The sequence below is a fragment of the Rhinolophus sinicus genome, linkage group LG14, assembly GCF_036562045.2.
Source record: "Rhinolophus sinicus isolate RSC01 linkage group LG14, ASM3656204v1, whole genome shotgun sequence".
Classification (NCBI taxonomy): Eukaryota; Metazoa; Chordata; class Mammalia; order Chiroptera; family Rhinolophidae; genus Rhinolophus; species Rhinolophus sinicus.
In genome coordinates this window covers 51,004,410-51,025,180 of record NC_133763.1, presented here as the reverse complement: position 1 = coordinate 51,025,180, position 20,771 = coordinate 51,004,410, and the positions used below count along the sequence as shown (strand labels likewise).

The following is a 20,771-nucleotide window of genomic DNA, read 5'->3' as shown; positions in this document are numbered from 1 at the left end:
TGGCGGCTGAGGATACTTTGGTCATTGTAGGAAATCTGTCTATATCGGGAAGGCTTTGCACATACAATTACTTAGCCCTCCCCTGCCACAGGCACCTCGCTTTTCTAGGTAAAACATGGCCACCAGGTGCTTGGGGTTCCCAGCGTGCCTTGCGCTGCTCTTGGCGGGAAAGGTGACCTCTACGGGGGGGTCAAAGAGCTACTGTCTTGCTCCCCTGGAAACCGTTGAAGGAAGGCGCATGCGCATCGGGCGAAGCTCGTGCAGTGTCGTGCAGTTCTGGTCGCTGGCAGCGGCCCTCGCAGGTGAGGGAATATGCTATATGTGTTTGTTTCTTTTTTCTTTCACAATTTTAGTATCGTTTGCCTTTAATTTCCTTTTTCTGTCACCTTTCGCCTGTTAAGTTTCCTAAAGTCTTAATGGCGAAACATTCGTGGGAAAAATGTAAACCTAGTCATGTTTCAGAAGAGGTTCTTTTTCAGAAGGAGGGTAGGTTAACACTGGCGTCTAGTCCAGGCTTCATCAGGATAAATTTAAACGGTCACAGTAAATAGACTCTTTTATTAACTCTTCTGGCTGATCTGTCTAATTAAGAAAAAATGAAATTGGGATCCAAAAAATGGAAACTTCCATCAAAATATCAAAGTTATAATTGAGAAATCAGAATCAGTCAAAAAAATCTAGACTATTTTCTGTTGTTCTTTTGTGGTTGTTCCATAGATTAGGACAATACTTTATATCCGTAGCCATGCTGAAGTTCAGTGAAGAAAAGTTACCTGATTTGGTTATTTTGAAATTTCAAATTTAAAACAAGAATTAAAAGATGATTTTAAAGGGTTTGGCAGGGGCAGTTTTTCATTACCTGATGTCTACCTGTACAGTGTTGTCAATGCTTGAATACTGTGAAGAAAAATAGAAGATTATGCTTTTAAAAAAAGGTCTTTTAAAGAGCTTTCTTAATGCATTTATGTAAGGCTTACTAGTCAAATGGCTTAAATTTGGACCTTACTCAAAGGAGTGGTACAGCAAAATGAGTATGTTTTTGAGATTCCATTTTAAGCAAAGGCATCCTCTCATTTAGTCACATAAAGTTCTTTCTGACTTTACATGTAGTAAATTAGTATATTAGGGATAAAAATACCTGAAGTTAAAGGTTGTATTTGTGTCACAGGTTGAATTAAAGAAAATACTTTATCAGAAGATGGCCACTGCCCAACTGAAGAGAACTTCCATGGTATGATTTCTTGTATTTTAATATATTTTAATTTAGCTAATTTTTTGCTTTCTTGAAGTCTCAACTATTTTTATATTTGAAAGTTAGAGTCAACTATTAGAGGGTTTGGTGATATCAAGAAACGCCATGTTTTAGGAAATGAAGATTTTTGCTAAATGATTTTCAATTAATGGAGAATTCTATTGGATGTTTGATGCATTGCATTAAATCACTGGTTCAGATTCAATTTACATTAGTCATTAATGAATGCTGTTCTGTTGCTTTGATGAAATTATCATTCATAGCAGTCCACTCCTAGCAAATGAATATCCGTGCCCCACAAAGATAAAATTGTCATTTTTGCACAGATCTTGCATTAAGAGTGTTATCTTTCCATGTGTTATGCATTTACAGACAGTTAACCTGCAAGGGGATTTTTTTTTAATTAAAATGTATTGGGGTGACAATGGTTAGTAAAGTTACATAGGTTTCAAGTGTACAATTCTGTAATCTATATAGCATCTATATATCACATTGTGTTCACCACCCAGAGTCAATTCTCCTTCCATCACCATATATTTGATCCCCTTTACCCTCACCTACCACCCCCCATCCCCCTTACCCTCTGGTAACCACTAAACTACTGTCTATGTCTATGAGTTTTTGTTTCTTTTCTTGTTTGTCTTGTTCCTTTGTTGCTTTCAGTTTTATATCCCACATATCAGTAAAATCATAAAAAGATTCTTAAGTACTTTTTTTTGCATATTACCTTTAGGCTGCTACCTTGGAAACACCCTCCTATCTTAGAAGCCGTACTGACGTTCTGGGGATTTCTAAGCACTGTTGTTAGAAATTCTTTGGGAGAGTACCATGCTTCTGCAGAATTAGATTTACCAGTTCAGGAAGACTTTGTTTTTAGCAAATCTAAGTAAAATGTTTTAATTTCCCTTGACTTTAGAGTGCATTGATATTTCCCAGTAAGATATCAACTGAGCAGCAGTCTTTGGTGTTAGTGAAGAGGCTCCTAGCAGTTTCAGTATCCTGCATCACGTACTTGAGAGGAATTTTTCCAGAATGTGCTTATGGAACGAGATATGTAGATGGTAATGTTTATTTAAAAACTTTAAACATAGTTATTTTTACTGGATTGCTCTAAATCTATAATTTTTGACTTAAAGATTTTGTTTTTTTAGTAACAGCTCTTTTGAGATGTAATTCACACACCCGCCAATTCACTTATTTCAGGTGCACAATTCAGTGATTTTCAGCATAGTCAAAGATGTGCAAACATCACCACTATCAATTTTAGAATATTTTCATCACCCTAAAAGGAAACCCCAGACCCATGAAGTCACTCTCATGTCCCTCGACCTCCGCAGTCCTAAGCAATCACCAGCCCACTTTCCATCTCTACAGGTTTTTCTATTCTGGACATTTTATATGAATGGAATCATGCAATATGTGACCCTTTGTGACTAGCTTCTTTCACTTGGCATCATGTTTTCTAGGTTCATCCATACTGTAGCATGGATTAGTACTTCATTTTTTATTGCTGAATAGTACTCCATATAGATATACACCACAGTTTTATCCATTCATCAGTCGACGAACATTTGGGTTGTTTCCACTTTTTGGCTATTATAAATAATGCCACATACATGTACAAGTTTTTGTGTGGTCATCTAAGTGGTTTTTAAAAAGTATATTCAATGCCTCTGAAAGCACTTAATCATAAAAATTTTTATTCATTTTCTCAAGTATGACTTCATCTGACATTATTCTTACAATGGTGAAGTAAACAGATAAAAATATTCTATTATTTATAGGTGTTTACAGTGGTGGTGTATGTTCTTATGTGAAAATAGTCAGTCTATATATACTACAATAACAACTTACTGCCCAGCACACAATATATACATAATATTATGCCTGATAGTGTGCGCCAACTATGTGCTAGGTGAAATGCAAAGTACTATGTTATGTGTGATACCTTCTCATTCACATTACAGACCTATGAGTTAGATATTATCCCTATTTTTCAGATAAGGAACCCGAGACTGAGAGATCTTCTCAGTCCTTTACATGGTATTACATGTTGCTTCTTTGCGGGGCTCTATCCAGTTAATTTCTTGGCCTTTTACAAGTATTTTACTAGGATAAGGGTCCATAGCAAACATTCTAAGACTTTTGGATAACAATGGCATAAAAACATTATATCTAACTTTAAGTATTCTATAGCTTTTAAAAATGAAAATTTCTATCTATTGACATGCAAACATCATTTATGATGCCATTTTGTAATAAGGATAAAAAGATTATTTGTTTCCATTTTGTTTAATTATATTAATACTGATTACTTGGAAGTTAATTGCCATTAATAATGTAATGATAATAAATACACAGCTAAAGAAAAAAATCTTCATTATAAATTTCTAATTGTTTACTAATCTTAAGTAGCTCTATATTTATATTGTCATTTTTGTGTGTAGATCTTTGTGTCAAAATTCTGAGAGAAGATAAAAATTGTCCAGGATCTACACAGTTAGTGAAGTGGTAAGTAAAAGAATACCTAACAACAGAATATTCTTAAATCATATTTTTTTGTACCTTGGATATGTTTCAGTGTTTAACCCAGTTTTAGTGATTGCACCTTTAACACTGGATACCATTTTTGCAGGTCTTTGGATTTTTGCATTAAAATTTTCCATATGCTCCATGTGAGCAGGCTTCATTTTCCCATTATTGTCCCCCACAAATACTAGCGGTCACATATTTTATATCTTCCCTTCCATCCCTATCAACATTTTTTTCTATTTCTGCCACATTGTTTTATTTTAATCTAGTTGACAAGGAGCTTTAATAAGAAAATTTTATATTATTTAGTAATGAGATAATATGGAAATTTATTAGAAGAACTATTTTCTGCAAATGCACTCTCTAAAAATGAATCCTTGATTATTTTTCAGGATGCTAGGATGCTATGATGCTTTACAGAAAAAATATGTAAGTCAGTATCTCTTCATCCTTTTTTTCCAAGTTTATATTCTACAAATGTAATATCAATTACCATACACTAAAACATTGATTTAAACTAACCTGGGCATAGGCCAGTCCAATTTACTGAAAAGTGTGAACATTTGAATACTTTAAAGACTAATATTCAACTCACTTAAAGCCAATAGAACTAATACTTAAATTTTGCCAAGACAGTTTGGGTTAATAGTTAACACTCATTTGTATTAACAACACATATTAACTTACAAAAACTTAACTGAAAAGTCAAAATAGTTTATTCATTAGTTTCATATGCCTTCTATACTCTTTTTTATAACAATTTAATAAATTATTTCTTCACAAGCATTCAAAAATAAATTTCCATGTAGTCTAGGTTAAATTGTCACAAATTCTGAATTAGTGAAATTTCAATTAATAAGGGTTCACTATAGAGTGTAAGCCTTTTTGTATACTTAGCATATGTATATGTCAACATATATAAAGATGTTTAACAAAATTGTGAAAAAAATTAATTTTCTCTATGGTCACTAACCTCCCTCATTAAGGCATTAAGTATTTGTTCATTAAATGTTGAGTGCCTGTTACATGCTAGGCACATATTCTAGGTCAGCTAACAGTGATCAAGACAAAGAGGGTCCCTTCTATGGGTGGAAAACAGACAATAAAACAAGTCAGATTAATTTACAACAGTGTTCAAATGCCATTGAATTTTTAGAAAAAGTATGTGACGAATGGAGAGGTGGGGTAACTTTAGATGAGGTGGTCAGAGGAGCTACCGGAGGAGGTGACATTTAAGCTGACACTCAAATGAGAAGAAACCAGCCAGGCATTCATTTTTGGGAGGGAATAGTCCTAGCAGAGCAGCAAATGGGAAGAGTTGGAAAAGAGTTTGGAGAGCTCAAGGCCAGTATGATTGCAGCGCAGTGAGCAGAGGGGGCGAGTGGCGTGAGATGAGCCTGGGGAGATAGGCGGGGCCAGAGCATACAGGGCCGTGTAGGTAAGGAGTTTGGGTTTTATTTTAGGTGCAAAGAAGTCCTTTGAAGGTTTTCAATAAAAATGTAACAACAACATTTGATTTATATGTTAAATTAAAAGAAAAATCACTCTGGCCGCTATTTAAAGAATGTACGGTAGAAGAACAAATTGGAATTAAGGAGAATTGCACTTAACTTATTACTGCAGTACTAGTAAAAACAAAAACAAAATGGTGGCTTAGAACAGGATGGCAGAAAAGAAGGAAAAAAAAGAAAAGATTTAGGGTAAGATTGGCAGTAGATCTGATTGTACCTGTTGATGGATTGGTTGTGGAGTATAAGCAAAAGATCCAAATTAAGGACGGCTCTTAGATTTTGGCAGGTTACCTGAGTGACTATTGCCTGTGATTCTCCGTTCCTATGGTCTCCAGAGCCTCTTCCCTTTATTAAACGAGCAGGGCTCTGGACTCTCTGCTTTTTCTCCTTTAAAAATCAGTTATATTGATAAGGTTTAATGTGTTCTTTCACAATATGTATTTTCCTTAAAACTGGCAGTAATCCCCTGTTTGCTTAAGTAAACGATATGAATTTAAATCTTCAGTAAATCAACTAGAAATAGATATTTTGGGAAAAAGAGACAAATAGCTATTGCTTTATATGCATCATACGAAGTCTGTTTGTTGCAAGATTATTTCTTTCTAGGAATAAATGTTGAAATAGGACAAAATTCTTATGATCCATCATGAAAAACGTATTTTACACAATAAAAGTAAGATTTTTGTTTTTTGTTGTATTTCAGCTAAGGATGGTTGTGCTAGCTGTAAGTATTTTTAAATTGTATATTTACTAAAGACTGTCAAATTCGGCTTTGCTTAATTAAATAATACTAAAACCATCAATTAATTATGTCATTTTATTCAAACTATTGATCTGTTCAATTGAAAAAAGTAACAAATTAGTACTTTGAGGTGTCATTTTGTATTTTATTTTGCTGAGTTCATTTAATAGTTTAGCCTAAACGTTTAGTTCTCCTTGACTAGTTAGCCTGTTATAACTCAATTATAAATTCTTTTTAATTAGGTATACACCAATCCAGAAGACCCTCGGGTAAGTGTGCTTAAGTCAACAAGGAAACGCAATGCCTCTACTATCCAAAAATAACTTAAAAATTATAATATAATATGCTTTTAATTATGCTCTCATCAATGTACTTTCACGGTTGAATCTCAGACTTTTGAGGTAAGACAGGGCTTGTATGGTTATTTTTAAATAGATTAATACACTTACTACAAGAGAGATTATGTGACTGATTCTAGGCTACAAAGCCACAGACCATTAGAAATAACCTAAATCTCCTGACTTCTAGTTCTTTACAATATTCTTTTTAATAGAATTATGAAAAGAGTTGAGTTTGAGAAAAATAAGAAACTCATCCTTAAACTTGGAATATTCATCCCAGTCCAGTCATATCCACCTGTTCGTGTAACAATTAAAGTAGAGATTACAAGAACCCATAAGACTAGAAACAAAGGGGAAAAATCGATTGAATCCTTACTGTTATTAGGATCTGTTCTTTGGGGCTTTCTGTGCGTTATCTCATTGATTCATCACAACCTTCATGAGGTAACTACCATTATCATCTCTACTTTGTAGATAAAGAAACCTACATACAAGGTTTCTCACCTGTGTTCACAGAACCAGAATTTGGATCTCAGGCCAGTTCATGATCTGGGTGCTTAACCACTACACTAGAGCTGTTACATACAGTGTTTCATTCAGTCAGGGAAAAGCAGATTTTTAAAAAAGAGCTGATCCCCATTTCTATCTGAGCCCTGAAATGTAAAGAAAGCAATATTAGAGCCTCAAGAGGGCTGGGAATGTCTTTTCTTTGATACTCATGCCTGCAATTAATGCTTAATATATGTCCATGGCGACAAAAGAAAATCATATGGGCAAAGGCTTATGAATTAGTTGATTGTTCAGAAACTGATTGTTCAGGAAAGTGTTCGCTTATTTTCAGGTGTTTTACAGTTGCATATTTTTTTTCTTTCAGTAAAAGATAAACCTTGCTGATGAACTAATATTTACTGACTGCTTGGTGTGCCAGGCCCTTTATTGAGGACTGTATAAATTATCCCATTTGACAAGTATTCATAACCACTAATGAGATAGGTACTGTTTTTATTAGCTGGGGAAACTGAGACTTAGAAAGCTTAAATGACGTGCTTGTGGTTACAGTACAGCAAGGATTTAAGCCCTGTGCTTAGTTATTTTACTAAAGTAAGAGATATGCTTCCTTCCTTACCTGCCTGCTGAGGAGTTCCTTCTGTCTGGTATACATAATTGCAATGAGTGAGAGGCTAAATCTCTCTCCAAGAGTGAAGCCCCAATCCCAAACCATGGGAATTGACTATTAGGACTTGAAAGTTTCAGTGGATCACTAGGGATTAACATAGCAGAAAAAAATTATTAAGCAAATTTTAAGAGTTCTGCAAAAATAGTATATAGCTACTCAGCTGCCAGTCCTGTATACCAGATATGTAACTGCAATGCTTTCTATTTAAGACAATTTCAGAATGTTACCAATTTAAATTCAAGTATACCAATAATGGACCAGTCATGGACTTCTTAAGGTATTGTTCTATAGTTTTCTTTTTTATATAACAGATTACCATTTATTCATATTAATACTATATAGCTAAACTTCAGGATAAATTCTGAAACTCCTCAGATATCCCCAATTAACCATCAAGGTATAGATGTATTAAATACCCTTGGAGTAGCTGCGAGCGAGTAGTCTGGCTAATTATATGCTATTTTAATTGAGAAACACAGTCAGAGTAGGAAAACTATTGTATGCTTGAGTTATTATAAATGTAACTAAAAGGCTTCATTTGTTTCTTTTAAACATCTTATATAAAATGCACATTAATGTATTTAAAATTAAGTTATTAGTTTATAATAATGATATTAAGGTGATATAGTGATATTAAAATTTTTGTAATAATGACATTAAAACACATTTTAGGGTAGCTTTCAACTTAATGCTATAATAGAAATAAGAATCTCAAATAGTAAAATATGAAGTTATGTTATTAGAAGCTACAGGTGTCATAAAAGAAATCAATGTATGATTCTCTCCTAGTAAAAACCAAAGCAGTGAATCTAGTGTGTCATCTGCTGACACCAAGAAAGCAAGTATTCTCCTCATTCGCAAGATTTATGTTCTAATGCAAAATCTAGGACCTTTACCCAATGATGTTTGTTTGACCATGAAACTTTTTTACTACGATGAAGGTACTATTTGCAATTCATTCTGTTTCACTTGTTGCGTGTATGTTTTATTACCATTGAAACAATTGATTTATATACCAAATGTATTTAAGGACCTAAATTGTTATATATATTTCTTATTATTATTTCAGGTGTACAAAACTACATAGTGATTAGACAATTCCACACCTCACAAAGTGATAAGCCCAACAAGTCTACTACCCATCTGACACCGTATATAGCTATTACAATACCATAGATTATATTCCCTATGCTGTACTTTATATCCTATGATTATATATTTTTAAATTATAGTTGACATTCAGTATTATTTCATATTAGTTCCAGGTGTACAGCATAGTGGTTAGGCATTTATGTAATTTATGAAGTGATCCCTCTGCTAAGTCTAGAACCCATCTGACACTATACATAGTTTTTACCACATTATTGACTATATTCTCCATACGGTATTTTATATCCCTGTGACTATTTTGTTTGTAACTACCAATTTGTACTTCCTAATTCCTTCATCTTTCTCACCCATCCCCCCAAACCCTGCCATCTAGCAACCATCAGTTTGTTCTCTGTATCTATGAGTCTATTTCTGTTTTGTTTGTTCATTTATTCTGTTCTTTAGATTCCACATATAAGTGAGATCATATGGTATTTGTCTTTCTCAGTCTGACTTATTTCACTAGGTCCATCCACGTTGTTGCAAATGGTAAGATTTCATTCTTTTTTATGACCGAGTAATACTCTATTGTATAAATGTACCATAATTTCTTTATCCATTCTTCTTACTGATGGGCATTTTGGTTTTTTCCATGTCTTGGCTATTGTGAATAGCACTGCAGTAAACATAGGGGTGCATATATCTTTTTGAATTAGTGTTTTGGGTTTCTTTGGATAAACACCCAGAAGTGGATAAACACCCATAAGGTTGTTCTATGTTTAATTTTTGGAGGAACTTCCATTCTGTTTTCCATAGTGGCTGCACCAATTTGCAGTGCTACCAATAGTACCTGAGAGTTCCCTTTTCTCCACATCCTCGCCAACATTTGTTGTATGTTGAGATATATATATTTTAAAATTATAAAATTTACATTTAATATTGGTATTTGAAAACGATTTGAAAGAATGGGCTTTAAAATATACCCAAACTTCTGCAGTGATATGAACCTATCCATGAGAGATACAGTCTCACTTATATTTAAAGAAATGAAACAGTGAGATACTATTTTTCACTTACCAGAACGGCAAAACTTGTAAACCCAGATGTTATTGGCTAGGGTGTGGGGGGGGAAGGAGGCACTTTTATACACTTGTGAGTGTGTGTGTAGGTGCAACATTTTTAGAGGACAGTTTGGCAGTTATCAAAATGTTAAATGCAGATTCTCTTTAATCCAGAAAGTCTGTAGCTAGAAAGAATCTTGGGATTATACTAACACAAATATGTAAGGTTATATGTATATAAGGATTTTCATTATAGCATTGGTTAAAATAGGAACAAACTGGAAACAGCCTTGAGTGTCCTTCATTGGAGGATTGAGTAAATAAATTATGGTGCATCTATATAATAGAATACTGTGTGAGCTGTTAAAAAGAATGTGCTGATAAATTAAGTTATCCAAGAAATATTAAAACATTTAAAAAAGATGTTAAAAACACCTAGGTACAGAACAATATGATCTCATTCATGTTTTTTAAGGACCTATATATAAAAATTACATATTTTACAAGCACAGTATCTTCTAGGAGAACATAACAACGGCTAACAATTACTGAATACTTACTATGTGCCAGTTCTGTTCTGAGCATTTTACACAATTGAATTTATTTATACCCACAATGATCCTAATGTGGTACCGTATTTCCCCGAAAATAAGACCAGGTCTCATATTACTTTTTGCTCCAAAAGACTCATTAGGGATTATTTTCAGGGGATGTCTTATTTTTTCGTGTACAACCATCTGCATTTGTTCATGTACAACAATCTACATTTATTCATGTACAAAAATATACATTTATTCAAATACAGTCATGTCATCTTCTTCTGGAACATCGCCATAACTCTCCAAACCCCGAATTCCTGCTTGAATTTCTTGCACCTCCATTTCCTGTAGAACCATTGGCCCCAATCTCTCATGTCCAGCAATAGAGCGCTCCTTAAATGAGCCCTTCTTGTCCATGTAGCCTGCTCGTAGTGCATTGGCAACACAGCTGTCAGTGATTTTATCCCATGAATTCTTCACCCAAGTCACGACCTCTTGCAGGCTTGGCTTCACAAAGTTTCCACGCTGATTTCTCTCCATTCTATTTTCAGTGTAGCCATTGATTTCCATGCGCAAATGGTACTTGAATGGCTTGTTTATTGCAATATCGAGAGTCTGGAGATAGGCAGTCATTCCTGCGGGAATCATTATTTGATCTATTCTTCTCTCTGCAAGGAAGTTCTTCATGTCTTTAGCGCGGTGAGTGCTGGCTGAATCCCAGACTAGCAGACCTCTTTGGCCACCTCGCAAAGCAAGTGGGAGCATTAAATCGACCCACTTCCTTATAACTGCTTGTGTGCACCAGACTTTTTCAGTTTCAAGAACATAAATGCTTGAAACACGTTCAACCTTATCTTTCTTGCCCTTAGTGATGATTAGAGGTGGGGCTTTCTTTTCATCCAGACGAATTGCCAAAATACAGGTAACATGTGCACTTTTGTAACCAGTGGAGGGAATGTAGATTGACGAGGCACCCCTCTATCGTTTGTCGTTTGAGATCCTTGGTCCATAAACACTGCAGTTTCACCCATAGCAATCCTGTTGGAGAGTTGGTATTCAGAAAAGTCGATGCCATCGACAAAGGACTTGAATGCAAGTGCACGTTTAATAACTTCAGTATCTTCCATCTTGAACAGTGTTGTCGATCTTAGAGACAGTTTATATTGCTAAAGGAAGCCATCCAGCCAGTGTTGTGATGCTTTGAATTCTTCTGCGGATATTTCTAACTGTGGTGCATTGCCTCTGCTCTCCTGTCAGCAATCCACTCACAGATGATGTCTTCCAGCTCAGGAAATAATGGTTGCCGACTGATCCACACTTGTGCTTCTTAGCATTTCCCTCGTCCACCTGTTGACTGAGGTTACCGTACTCTGCTCACCATTTTAAGACCATTCAGAGATCCAACTTCTTCTCTTTGCAGAAAGCCGTAAGATTCTTGCCCTGGGAGTCCTGCACGATTCCTTTCTTGTACTTGACGGAATAGCTCTTTCTTTTTGCACACATCTTGTCTGGGGGTCAAAATATTATTCTCTTTAAATCAAGTGTTCATTAAAGACTGATGAGACAGGAGTGGCAAAAAAATGATGACAGTTAAGAATGATAGTCCACAGAAAAGCAACAAAAAATTGCAGGCACCAAAATTCAGAAAACATTTCTTTATTTCACGCAAGTGCATTAAGTACGTCTGTTACAACACATGACATATTGAATTATGAAGATTCATGTTAGACACAACCACGTCCGTTCGTGCGTTGTGTCTGTACTCTGATTGGTCATTCAGCAATAAGTCTCGAGTTCATCTGTTTACATAGGCATTACCTCTCATCCAAAGGCTCCCACTTGGGTATTTACAAATAATTATAACTTATTATTTATTTTAAGTATTAATGTCAATAATATTATTTATTTATATTTAAGTATATGTTAACATTATTATTTTATAATTTAATACGTCCGTCGTATGTTGCAACAGGCATATTAAATGCATCCGTCTGGCTAATGATCTTAACTTGGGCTTATTTTTGTGGTAGAGCTTATATTACAAGCATCCTGAAAAATCATGCTAGGGCTTATTTTCCGGTTAGGTCTTATTTTCTGGCAAATACGGTAGGCGGGATTATTTTCCCCATTTGACTGATTGGGAAACCGAATTAAGGCTGATCAACAATTTCCTCAAGGTCACACAGCCAGTCGAGTGAAGAAAAAGAAAAGATTACCTTTAGGGAATAAAACAAGAACTTGGAGATAGTAGGAGAGTGATTTTTCCTTTTTATTGTACGCCCTTTTAGAAGTACTAGTGGAATTTCTTCAATCTGCATATATTTTTATAGTAATATTTTCTTCAATTTCATGAAAAGCACAGTTTATACGTAGCTCTTTTGCAGTCACACCCGCAGATTACCAGCCTCCGGGCTTTAAGGATGGTGATTGTGAAGGAGTGATATTTGATGGGGAGCCTATGTACTTAAATGTGGGAGCAGTCCCGACTCCTTTTCACACCTTCAAAGTAAAAGTGACGACTGAGAAAGAACGAATGGAAAATATTGATTCATCTGTATTATCACCAAAACAATTAAAAACACCACTTCAGAAAATTCTCGTGGACAAAGATGATGTGGAATATGAAAAGAAGCAGTATATAAATGTAAGTATATTTAAAGAAATACGAAGTCCAGTAGTAATAAATGTTTGACTCAATTTTGAGGACTTTCTTCACAGCTCTCCTTAATACTTGTATAAATACTGTCTCATAACCGTAAACTCAAGATTGGAAGGGGCGTTGAAGGTATAGGCTTGTTTTAAAGGACAAATGACAATAATATACGATTTTCTCACAATGCATGATGGTTGTAAGAACCCTTAAATCCTACGGTTGTTAGAGGTCACTGAACTAGACATGTCCACACAACAAGCCACCACTTCAACAACTCTGGAATTTCCATACAGATGTTAGCGTACGCTCTGAATATGCCCCAACCCAGTTTAAAACATCAGTTTCAGAGGTTTTTATCTGGGTGCAAACTACATTATTCTCAGAAATTTAAAAGCGCAACTACTGTGAATGAAGCAGGGAATGGTCATGGAGGCCCAGCCACTGCCCAGGTCACCACCTGACCTGCCCTCATAGTGGACTCTGCGGAGACCCCTTGGTCTGCAGCAGAGTTTGGAAACCTACTCCAGTCCCCCAGCTAATGCTAGAACCCTTTTTACAACACCCCTACTAACTGTGCTTGAACTTCTTCAGGGCCTGGACAGTCAGTTCTGGAAGGCGAACTGTGCCTACCACTTAGATTTACAAGTGTGCATTCTCAGTATTGGTTGAGTGAATGGATGAATGTAAATATAAAGCTTTTGTTGTTCACTCCCAGAAAATCTTTCATCATTAACATGATTGTTCCTTAATCTCATCTTTGTTTTATCTTATCTCATTTCATTCTAAATTATGACCACAGTACATATATAGAGAGAGACTGACAATTTTGATTGAGGCTCTGTGGCCACACCCTTAAAAAGAGAGAATTCAATTTCGACCAATACAGTCAAAAAAGAAATCTTTTTCCTAAAACCGAAACCCCAGTCTTGCTTTATAAACAAATATGTCTGGGATTTATGTAGCATTCTCATATTTAAAGATCTTTGACACATCACAAGAGAATACTAATTATAAAGTAGACATTAGGAACCAGCCTGGTGGCTCAGGCAGTTGGAGCTCCATGCTCCTAACTCCAAAGGCTGCCGGTTCGATTTCCACATGGGCCAGTGGGCTCTTAACCACAAGGTTGCCAGTTCGACTCCTGCAAGGGATGGTGGGCTGTGCCCCCTGCAACTAACAACGGCAACTGGACCTGGAGGTGAGCTGCGCCCTCCACAACTAAGAAGGACAACAACTTGACTTGGAAAAAGTCCTGGAAGTACACACTGTTCCCCAATAAAGTCCTGTTCCCCTTCCCCAATAAAATCTTTTAATAAATAAATAAAATAGACAGTAAGCCTGTTGCTATTTCTACCATACCACAAGTGAGTTTATCCTTCGCTAACTCCCTGAAGAGGGCTGGGGCATATGAAGAGCGTATGCTAACATCTGTATGGAAATTCCAGAGCTAGTGAAGTGGCGGCTTGTTGTGTGAACATGCCTAATTCAGTGCCCGCTAACAACAGTAAGAGCTAAGGGTTCTTGCAACCATCATGCATTTTGAGAAAGTTGTATATTTTTATCATTTGTCCTTAAAGCAATCCTGCAAAGTAAAGCAATGTAGTATTTTATACTTTGGGTAAATAAATTGACTTGTTATTGTGATTATAGAACCATTTTATTTCTAGCAAGCATAAGGTAGTTTGTAGTGTTATGTCATATTTAACCTTCACAGAAAACAAATTTGTTCATAAATACTTTTACCAAGTTGGTTTAGGGTTTTTTTTTGAAATGTGTCCCTTTTTTCTTTTTCATGTAATTATGTAGGATGATTTTGACATTGAAACTAAAATGGAAGAGCAGAAAAAAAATTCTGAATCTTCTGAACTTGAAGGTGAGAAATTAATGAAAATGTAGATTAATTCACTTCCAATTCAATTTTATACTATTTTAACTCTTTTTTTTCATTTCAGAACTAAGTTTAGTTTGTGAGGAAGATGAAATTATGAAGTGTAAAGAAAGTCTAGATCATTCCATTTCTCATTCTCAGGTATAAACTTGATAGTTCCATCTCACTTTTAACTTGTTTTTTTCAAAAGACTGTTGCTTGCATGCTTAGTTATTTCTCAGATTTTCTTATTATGTTCTAGGTCTTTTAGAAGAAAATTAGGTACTAAGAATGCTTATTAACAAAATCGGGGAATTATATGTTGGAAAGTTTTAAGTATATTATTGGTAGATTTGCTTAGTAATAAATCTAAATAGTGTTCATAGAATCTCTGTATTTCAGAGCTAGATAGTATCTTCAGCAATTATTTATTCCACCAACCTTTGTATTTACAATTTGGTTGCTTTGGAGCAGAACATGTTTAATTTGTTTTCCATATACAGTAAAATCTTGAAGTGACATTTAGATAAAATGAACTTGAAAATAATGGGATAGATGATTGTTCTCCCTTGCACAGCCCCTTTCTCCAGTGGGGATGGACAGAAGTTTTTATCTTCTGGAAGAGTAGTGCCTGGTGATCATTTGGGGCTTTCTCAGTTCAGTGAATGGTCACTTGTGTAGTGTCAGTTTTACTATCTTGAGCTTTGTGCTTTTTGTGACAGCCAACTCCAAATTATTGGTTTCATTAAATCAACATAACAAGACCCTAAATTTGATGTGATTGAATTTTTGAACTCCATTATTGTGTTATGAGAAGCTTTTATTATGTGGTTTTGTTTAATTATTTCTTTTCTAGGTTGAGCACTTAGTCAATAAAACATTTGCACTTGGTGTGTCTGAAGTCAGTAAAACTTCTGAACTTGATGTGCCGGAAAGCAAAACAAGAAGTGGAAAAATCTTTCAGAATAAAATGGTAAGTGACTCTTTAGATTTGTTTTCCATTCCAACCTTGTGGTTTTTCCCCATACGTGAGTTTATTTTGCTTAATTAACACTTCATGTATTAGACCAATATTTAATAAGCGCCTACTATGTGTCAGGTGTTTTACTAGGTGCTGGAGACATAACATGAATAACACGCAGTTGCTGTTCTTAGCTAAAACTTTAGTAATTGGAGGTCGCTAGGCAGTGACAAGGGGCTATGATAGCAGTCTGGATAGGCTGCATCGAGGCACAAAGGAAAGACTGGTTACCCTTACTGAAGGTACATTAGAGTGGGGAATCCAGGAAAGGCTTTGAGAAGTGACACCATTATCTAGACTCCCGAGGAAATGCCAAAATGTTTCCATGTTCTGTCTTGTAAATGGATTATCTTGTTAACAAGACATTAAAAAGGAGTGTTTTGTATATATCTTGCATAAAATGAATCTCATGTTCTTAAGCAAAAAAAACAAACAAAAAAAACACACACACACTGCCTTATTTCAGTTTTTGGTATGAACTGTACTAAATAGAAATTTGTGTTTTATTTTAGACCTTTAAGTTACTCTCAAAGGTTTGGAGGTAAAGAAAAGCATTCTGTAAAATATTCAAAACATTATATCCAAGGCTAGGAAACAGACAGCATACTAACAGTGGTGTGCTGGAGCGTTTCTTCCCAAGTCCTCATTCAGTGACATCACCTTGGCACCTGGGAACTGGACGTATTCTCCACATGGAAATCAGCAAATGCCTCAACTCCCAGAGAACCGGTTGTCAAACATTTAACAAGTCACCGCTGATGATAGTACCATTTTCAGGTGTCCCTCCCAACCCCCCACATTCTTAATGGAAGTTAGAAATGGCAGAAGACAGCATTCAAACTAGTATGCTGAGGAAAGCAAGAGATAAAATAATTTCAAAAATTAGTATCTAAGCAGCAAAATGTTCTTTCTAGGCAGCTTCTCCTTAGAATGAGTATTCTGTGCTAGGACATAAGGAGAAGAGCAAGCATTAAAAAATGATTAGGCAAGATTTCCTTGCAATGGAACATTAGGATGCTTTGGGAACATAAATTCACTTCTGAAATTGCCTGCGTTTTGGGATACGATCTCTTTGCCAAAGTACCCTAATTTTGAGAATCATGACTGAATTATGGTTAGGAAAGGGCAAGAAATGAAAATATTTAATAATACATACTAAGGAAGTTATTGAAGAGTACATTTGAAGCACCAGAAAATAAGTACGTCCTTTTAGACAGTAGTAGTGGGACAGCTAATAATTTGTCATCATCCAATATTCATTTAAAAAAACTGAATATATAGCATTATTCACAATAGCCAAAAGGTGGAAAAAACCTAAATGTCTACCAACAGATGAATGGATAAACAAAATGGGGTCTATCCACACAATAGAATATTATTAGGCCATAAAAAGGAATGAAGTACCAATCCTACAATGCTACAACTTGGATTAACCTTGGAAACATCATGCTAAGTGAAAAGAAGCCGGTCACAAAAGCCCACATATTATATGAGTCCATTCATGTGAAAGTCCAGAATAGGGATTTCTATAGAGAGATGAAATTGTAGGGCTGGTGGGAGAATGGAGAAATAGAGGGGTGATAGCTCTAAGGGTCCAGGGTTTCTTTTTAGAGTGATTGAAAGTGTTCTAAAATTGACTGATGGTGGTTGCACAGCTCTGTGAATATACTTAAAAATCACTGAATTGTACACTTTTAAATAGCGAATTGTATGGTATATGAATTACATCTCAGTAAAGCTGTTTTTTTTAAAAAACTTCATGTAGTTACTCATGGTTAAAAATCATTGGTTAAAATTGGTCTTTGAGAAATAACCAATTAGTAATTATTCTATCTTTGTGGAGGCTAATGGAAATCAACCAGTAAAATCTTCTAAAGACAAGTGGAAGAGAAGTGAACTCAAATCTGGGAAAACAGTAAGTCTCATGATAATATATAGGTGGAATAAAATGGCAAGTATTAGAATATCATTATTATAGATTAAATTTAAGGTGATAAATATGATAATATCCCTGGATATACCTCAGAGCTCTTATATCCAAATCTTTTAAAAATATTTGGTTCCCAAAAAATCTGACTCTGAAATAAGATGTGCTATGTTGGTTTATTAATTTTTTCCGTGTAAATATTTAATGTCTAATTCTGTGAATGATTTGAAGTAGTTGAAGGAATTTATAAAATAAATAAAAATCAGTGTCAGGAAAATAGGAATAGAATGAAAAAATGAGAGTACAAGAATATTCAGGCCGTTTTATTTATGTAGAGCTAAAATTGGGCCACAAATTTGAACTGAGCTTTCTGCAGACAAAACTGAAGTAGAGACGTTACCAAAACAACGTGTTCCTTAAAAATACAGCATTTCCTCCTACTACCTTAGAAAAAAAATGTTTCCTGACCTAAATCCTGTAACAATTGTTTTATATTTGGAAATTTACTTTACTAAATCAGATAATGTGTTTGTCATTTCTGAGATAGATAAATATATTTTGTTAACTAGGATTTTTAGTATTAGTAGGTTAAATTAGACAACTGAAAACTTAAGACTATTATTAAAAATCAAATGTTAAAAGGGTAATCTCAAAAATATAGTTGACTAATACTATTATCATGTTACATATCTTAAAAAGAGAATGGAGTAATCTGACATTTAATTAATGTACCAGGTTCTTTTCATTTTTCCCAATATAGTAAGTCTTGATTTTTTTTCAGCAAAATCATAATCCATTTTGTATTCTTAGTGATTTTTTTCCCCAGAAGAATCAAAGTTCAGTAACTCAGGGAATTTTGTGAGGAATTTTCCTAGTTCGTCACCCTTTTTGTGCAAAAGTGTACATTGAATGTCTACTAGCAGGCACTGCTCAGGACCAGGATACAAAAACAAAACATGATTTAAATCTTACATTGTGCCAGGTAGAATGTTTCTCAATTTGCATCTGGTTTTTAAATCGTTTTTCTCCTTTCATCCCCCCAAAATATTTTACTATTTTGAGGGCATAATGTTAAATCTGTCTACTCCAACAACTCTAATGAGGACCTTATACTTTGCAAGTGTACACTTTCTGCGGCCATTAGAAGATATAAATATGTCAGTAATAAAATTTACCGTACTTTTAAAGAACCCACGTAACCTATCTTAGTAGAAAAATAGGTATGCTAGGTATAATTTAAAAAAAGAAAGAAACCTCAGAGACATGAAAAAGATCTAAAGTTAAAGACATTTAAACTGGAAATTACCTATTCTTAGTAGTTGTTTTCTTTTGACAGGTCCGTCATCACTTTGATTCTCCTAGTCAAGAGTCAATGCCAAAAAGAAGAAAGTTTAGTGAACCAAAAGAACATACATAAAAATTATTTTTCTTCTTCATGTTTGCACAGTTCATTGCAACATTTAAAGGAAGCTATATTACTGTTTTAAGGTGTGTTTGCCCTACCTCTGAAAACTTAGATGTAGTCTTATGCAGTTAGTGATAAAATTGAATTCTTAGCTGACTTACCAGGTTGTGATCCTGAACGTTACCTGAGGCAAATCCAAGAGAACTTTTGAATAAAATCAAAAGTACCAGTGTCATTAATTATCTGCTCAATATTGATCTATCTTCCATTTTGGTGGATACTTCCTTTAAAAAATATATTAATTTTTAAGGCCTTCTAAAGCCATTTTGAAACAATGTTTATTTTGGTGTTAAATTTTGGAAGGAATTCACTTTTTACTTATGTTAAAACTATACCGTTTAACTAGCTGTGTTTGCAATTGTTATTAAAACAGTGTTCTTCAGTACTTTGATACAGTGTATTAACAGTGTAGTGTACAATTAAACATATGTGCTTTACCTTTTTTAAAACGTTTTTTACTATAAGACGAAATGATGACTAAGATTGTGAAAGTCTGGCATTTTGGGGAGCATAAATAAAATATTATCCAGCATCTAAACTCTTTCATGGCTTCTAATTTTTATTTAATTAGCAGAAAATGTTTAGGGACTAATTTTCAGATCATTTTGGTAGATGTTACTTTGCAAGAGTAGAACTGTCATGCAGGGTGTCGTGCGGAGTCTCTGGTCCCGCTCCCCACATAAGAACAAAGGACACGGTGAGGCCAAATACGAACACCCACGGAGCCGTAGGTAGGGGAGTCATACCAGTATAGTCTCACTGGAGGCTGGATTCACATGACGAGCGACCTGGTGTCAGCTTTTCTGCCAACCAACCGACTCCCCATTTGCTAGCTGCAATCCGGTTTTCTGCAATCCACAATCCACACTCTGCTGCTTGCTAGCTCAGCCACCATCTTCTTGCTAGCCCCCATTTTTCTGCTAGTGTAACCACGGCAGTTATATTAGTGGCCAATGGGTCACTGGTTATAGCTGATGGCCAACTAGCCACCGCTGATGGCCATCCAATCACAGTTGATGGCCATTTACTACCCAAGTGAGCACCTTTCCACGTGAGGGCGAGAGCCTGGAAACTGCACTCCTGGTTCTGTCCCCACGAGAACTTTTGAGTGCAAGATGTGCTTCTGGTGAGAAACCTGGGACCTGGTTCCAACTTCGACTGTTTCCTTTGCTTTAAAAAAGGAAGACTTAAAACTTGGTCTGTTTGCCTTTTGAGGTTTCAGTAGCCACGTTCTAAAAACATACATTATCCATAAGTTTGCCAGAACAAGCATTAATAGAGAATGTCATTATGTATGTGATGGTAGAAATGCATCTTGTTTAACGTAAACCAAATAAACATCCACAGACTGACCCAGATCGGGTTTTTCTGTAACAGGAAAGTTAGGGATAAGCTAATTGTCGCAAACAACCAATTTAAAAATGTTTATTCTTTTTCAATTACAGTTGACACTTAATGTTATTTTCTATTAGCTTCAGGTGTACAGCATAGTGGTTAGACATTTATATAATTTACGAAGAGATCCCCCTGGTAAGTCTAGTACCCACCTGTAAAAATGTTTATTCCTAGCTTTATTGTACCCCAACACATCTCA

At 35.2% G+C, this 20,771-nt stretch overlaps 1 protein-coding gene across 2 annotated transcripts; it reads left to right on the top strand.

The window, feature by feature from the left end:
• The first annotated feature begins 1,183 nt into the window (after positions 1-1,183).
• Positions 1,184-19,355, top strand: HORMAD1 (HORMA domain containing 1). Of its 2 annotated transcripts, XM_019739837.2 has the most exons (14): positions 1,184-1,231; positions 2,169-2,313; positions 3,700-3,763; positions 4,177-4,213; positions 5,999-6,019; positions 6,280-6,306; positions 7,765-7,832; positions 8,345-8,496; positions 12,629-12,888; positions 14,704-14,770; positions 14,850-14,926; positions 15,621-15,737; positions 17,629-17,700; positions 19,049-19,355. In XM_019739837.2, exons 1-14 carry the CDS (start codon positions 1,199-1,201, stop codon positions 19,127-19,129), a joined length of 1,221 nt encoding a protein of 406 aa, XP_019595396.2. In that variant the 5' UTR covers positions 1,184-1,198; the 3' UTR covers positions 19,130-19,355. The 2 variants fall into 2 exon arrangements, with proteins under 2 accessions (XP_019595396.2, XP_074174941.1); XM_074318840.1 differs by lacking the exon at positions 5,999-6,019 and having other exon boundaries at positions 1,199-1,231.
• Positions 19,356-20,771: the final 1,416 nt, after the last annotated feature.

What these genes read in the sequence shown, in the direction of transcription:
- HORMAD1 (XM_019739837.2), top strand. Translation starts at nt 1,199, where the DNA reads ATGGCCACTGCCCAACTGAAGAGAACTTCCATG. An exon ending in ACTTTTTTACTACGATGAAG is followed by an intron (nt 8,497 to 12,628) that starts GTACTATTTGCA and finishes GCTCTTTTGCAG; the next exon opens with TCACACCCGCAGATTACCAG. An exon ending in ATTCCATTTCTCATTCTCAG is followed by an intron (nt 14,927 to 15,620) that starts GTATAAACTTGA and finishes TTTCTTTTCTAG; the next exon opens with GTTGAGCACTTAGTCAATAA.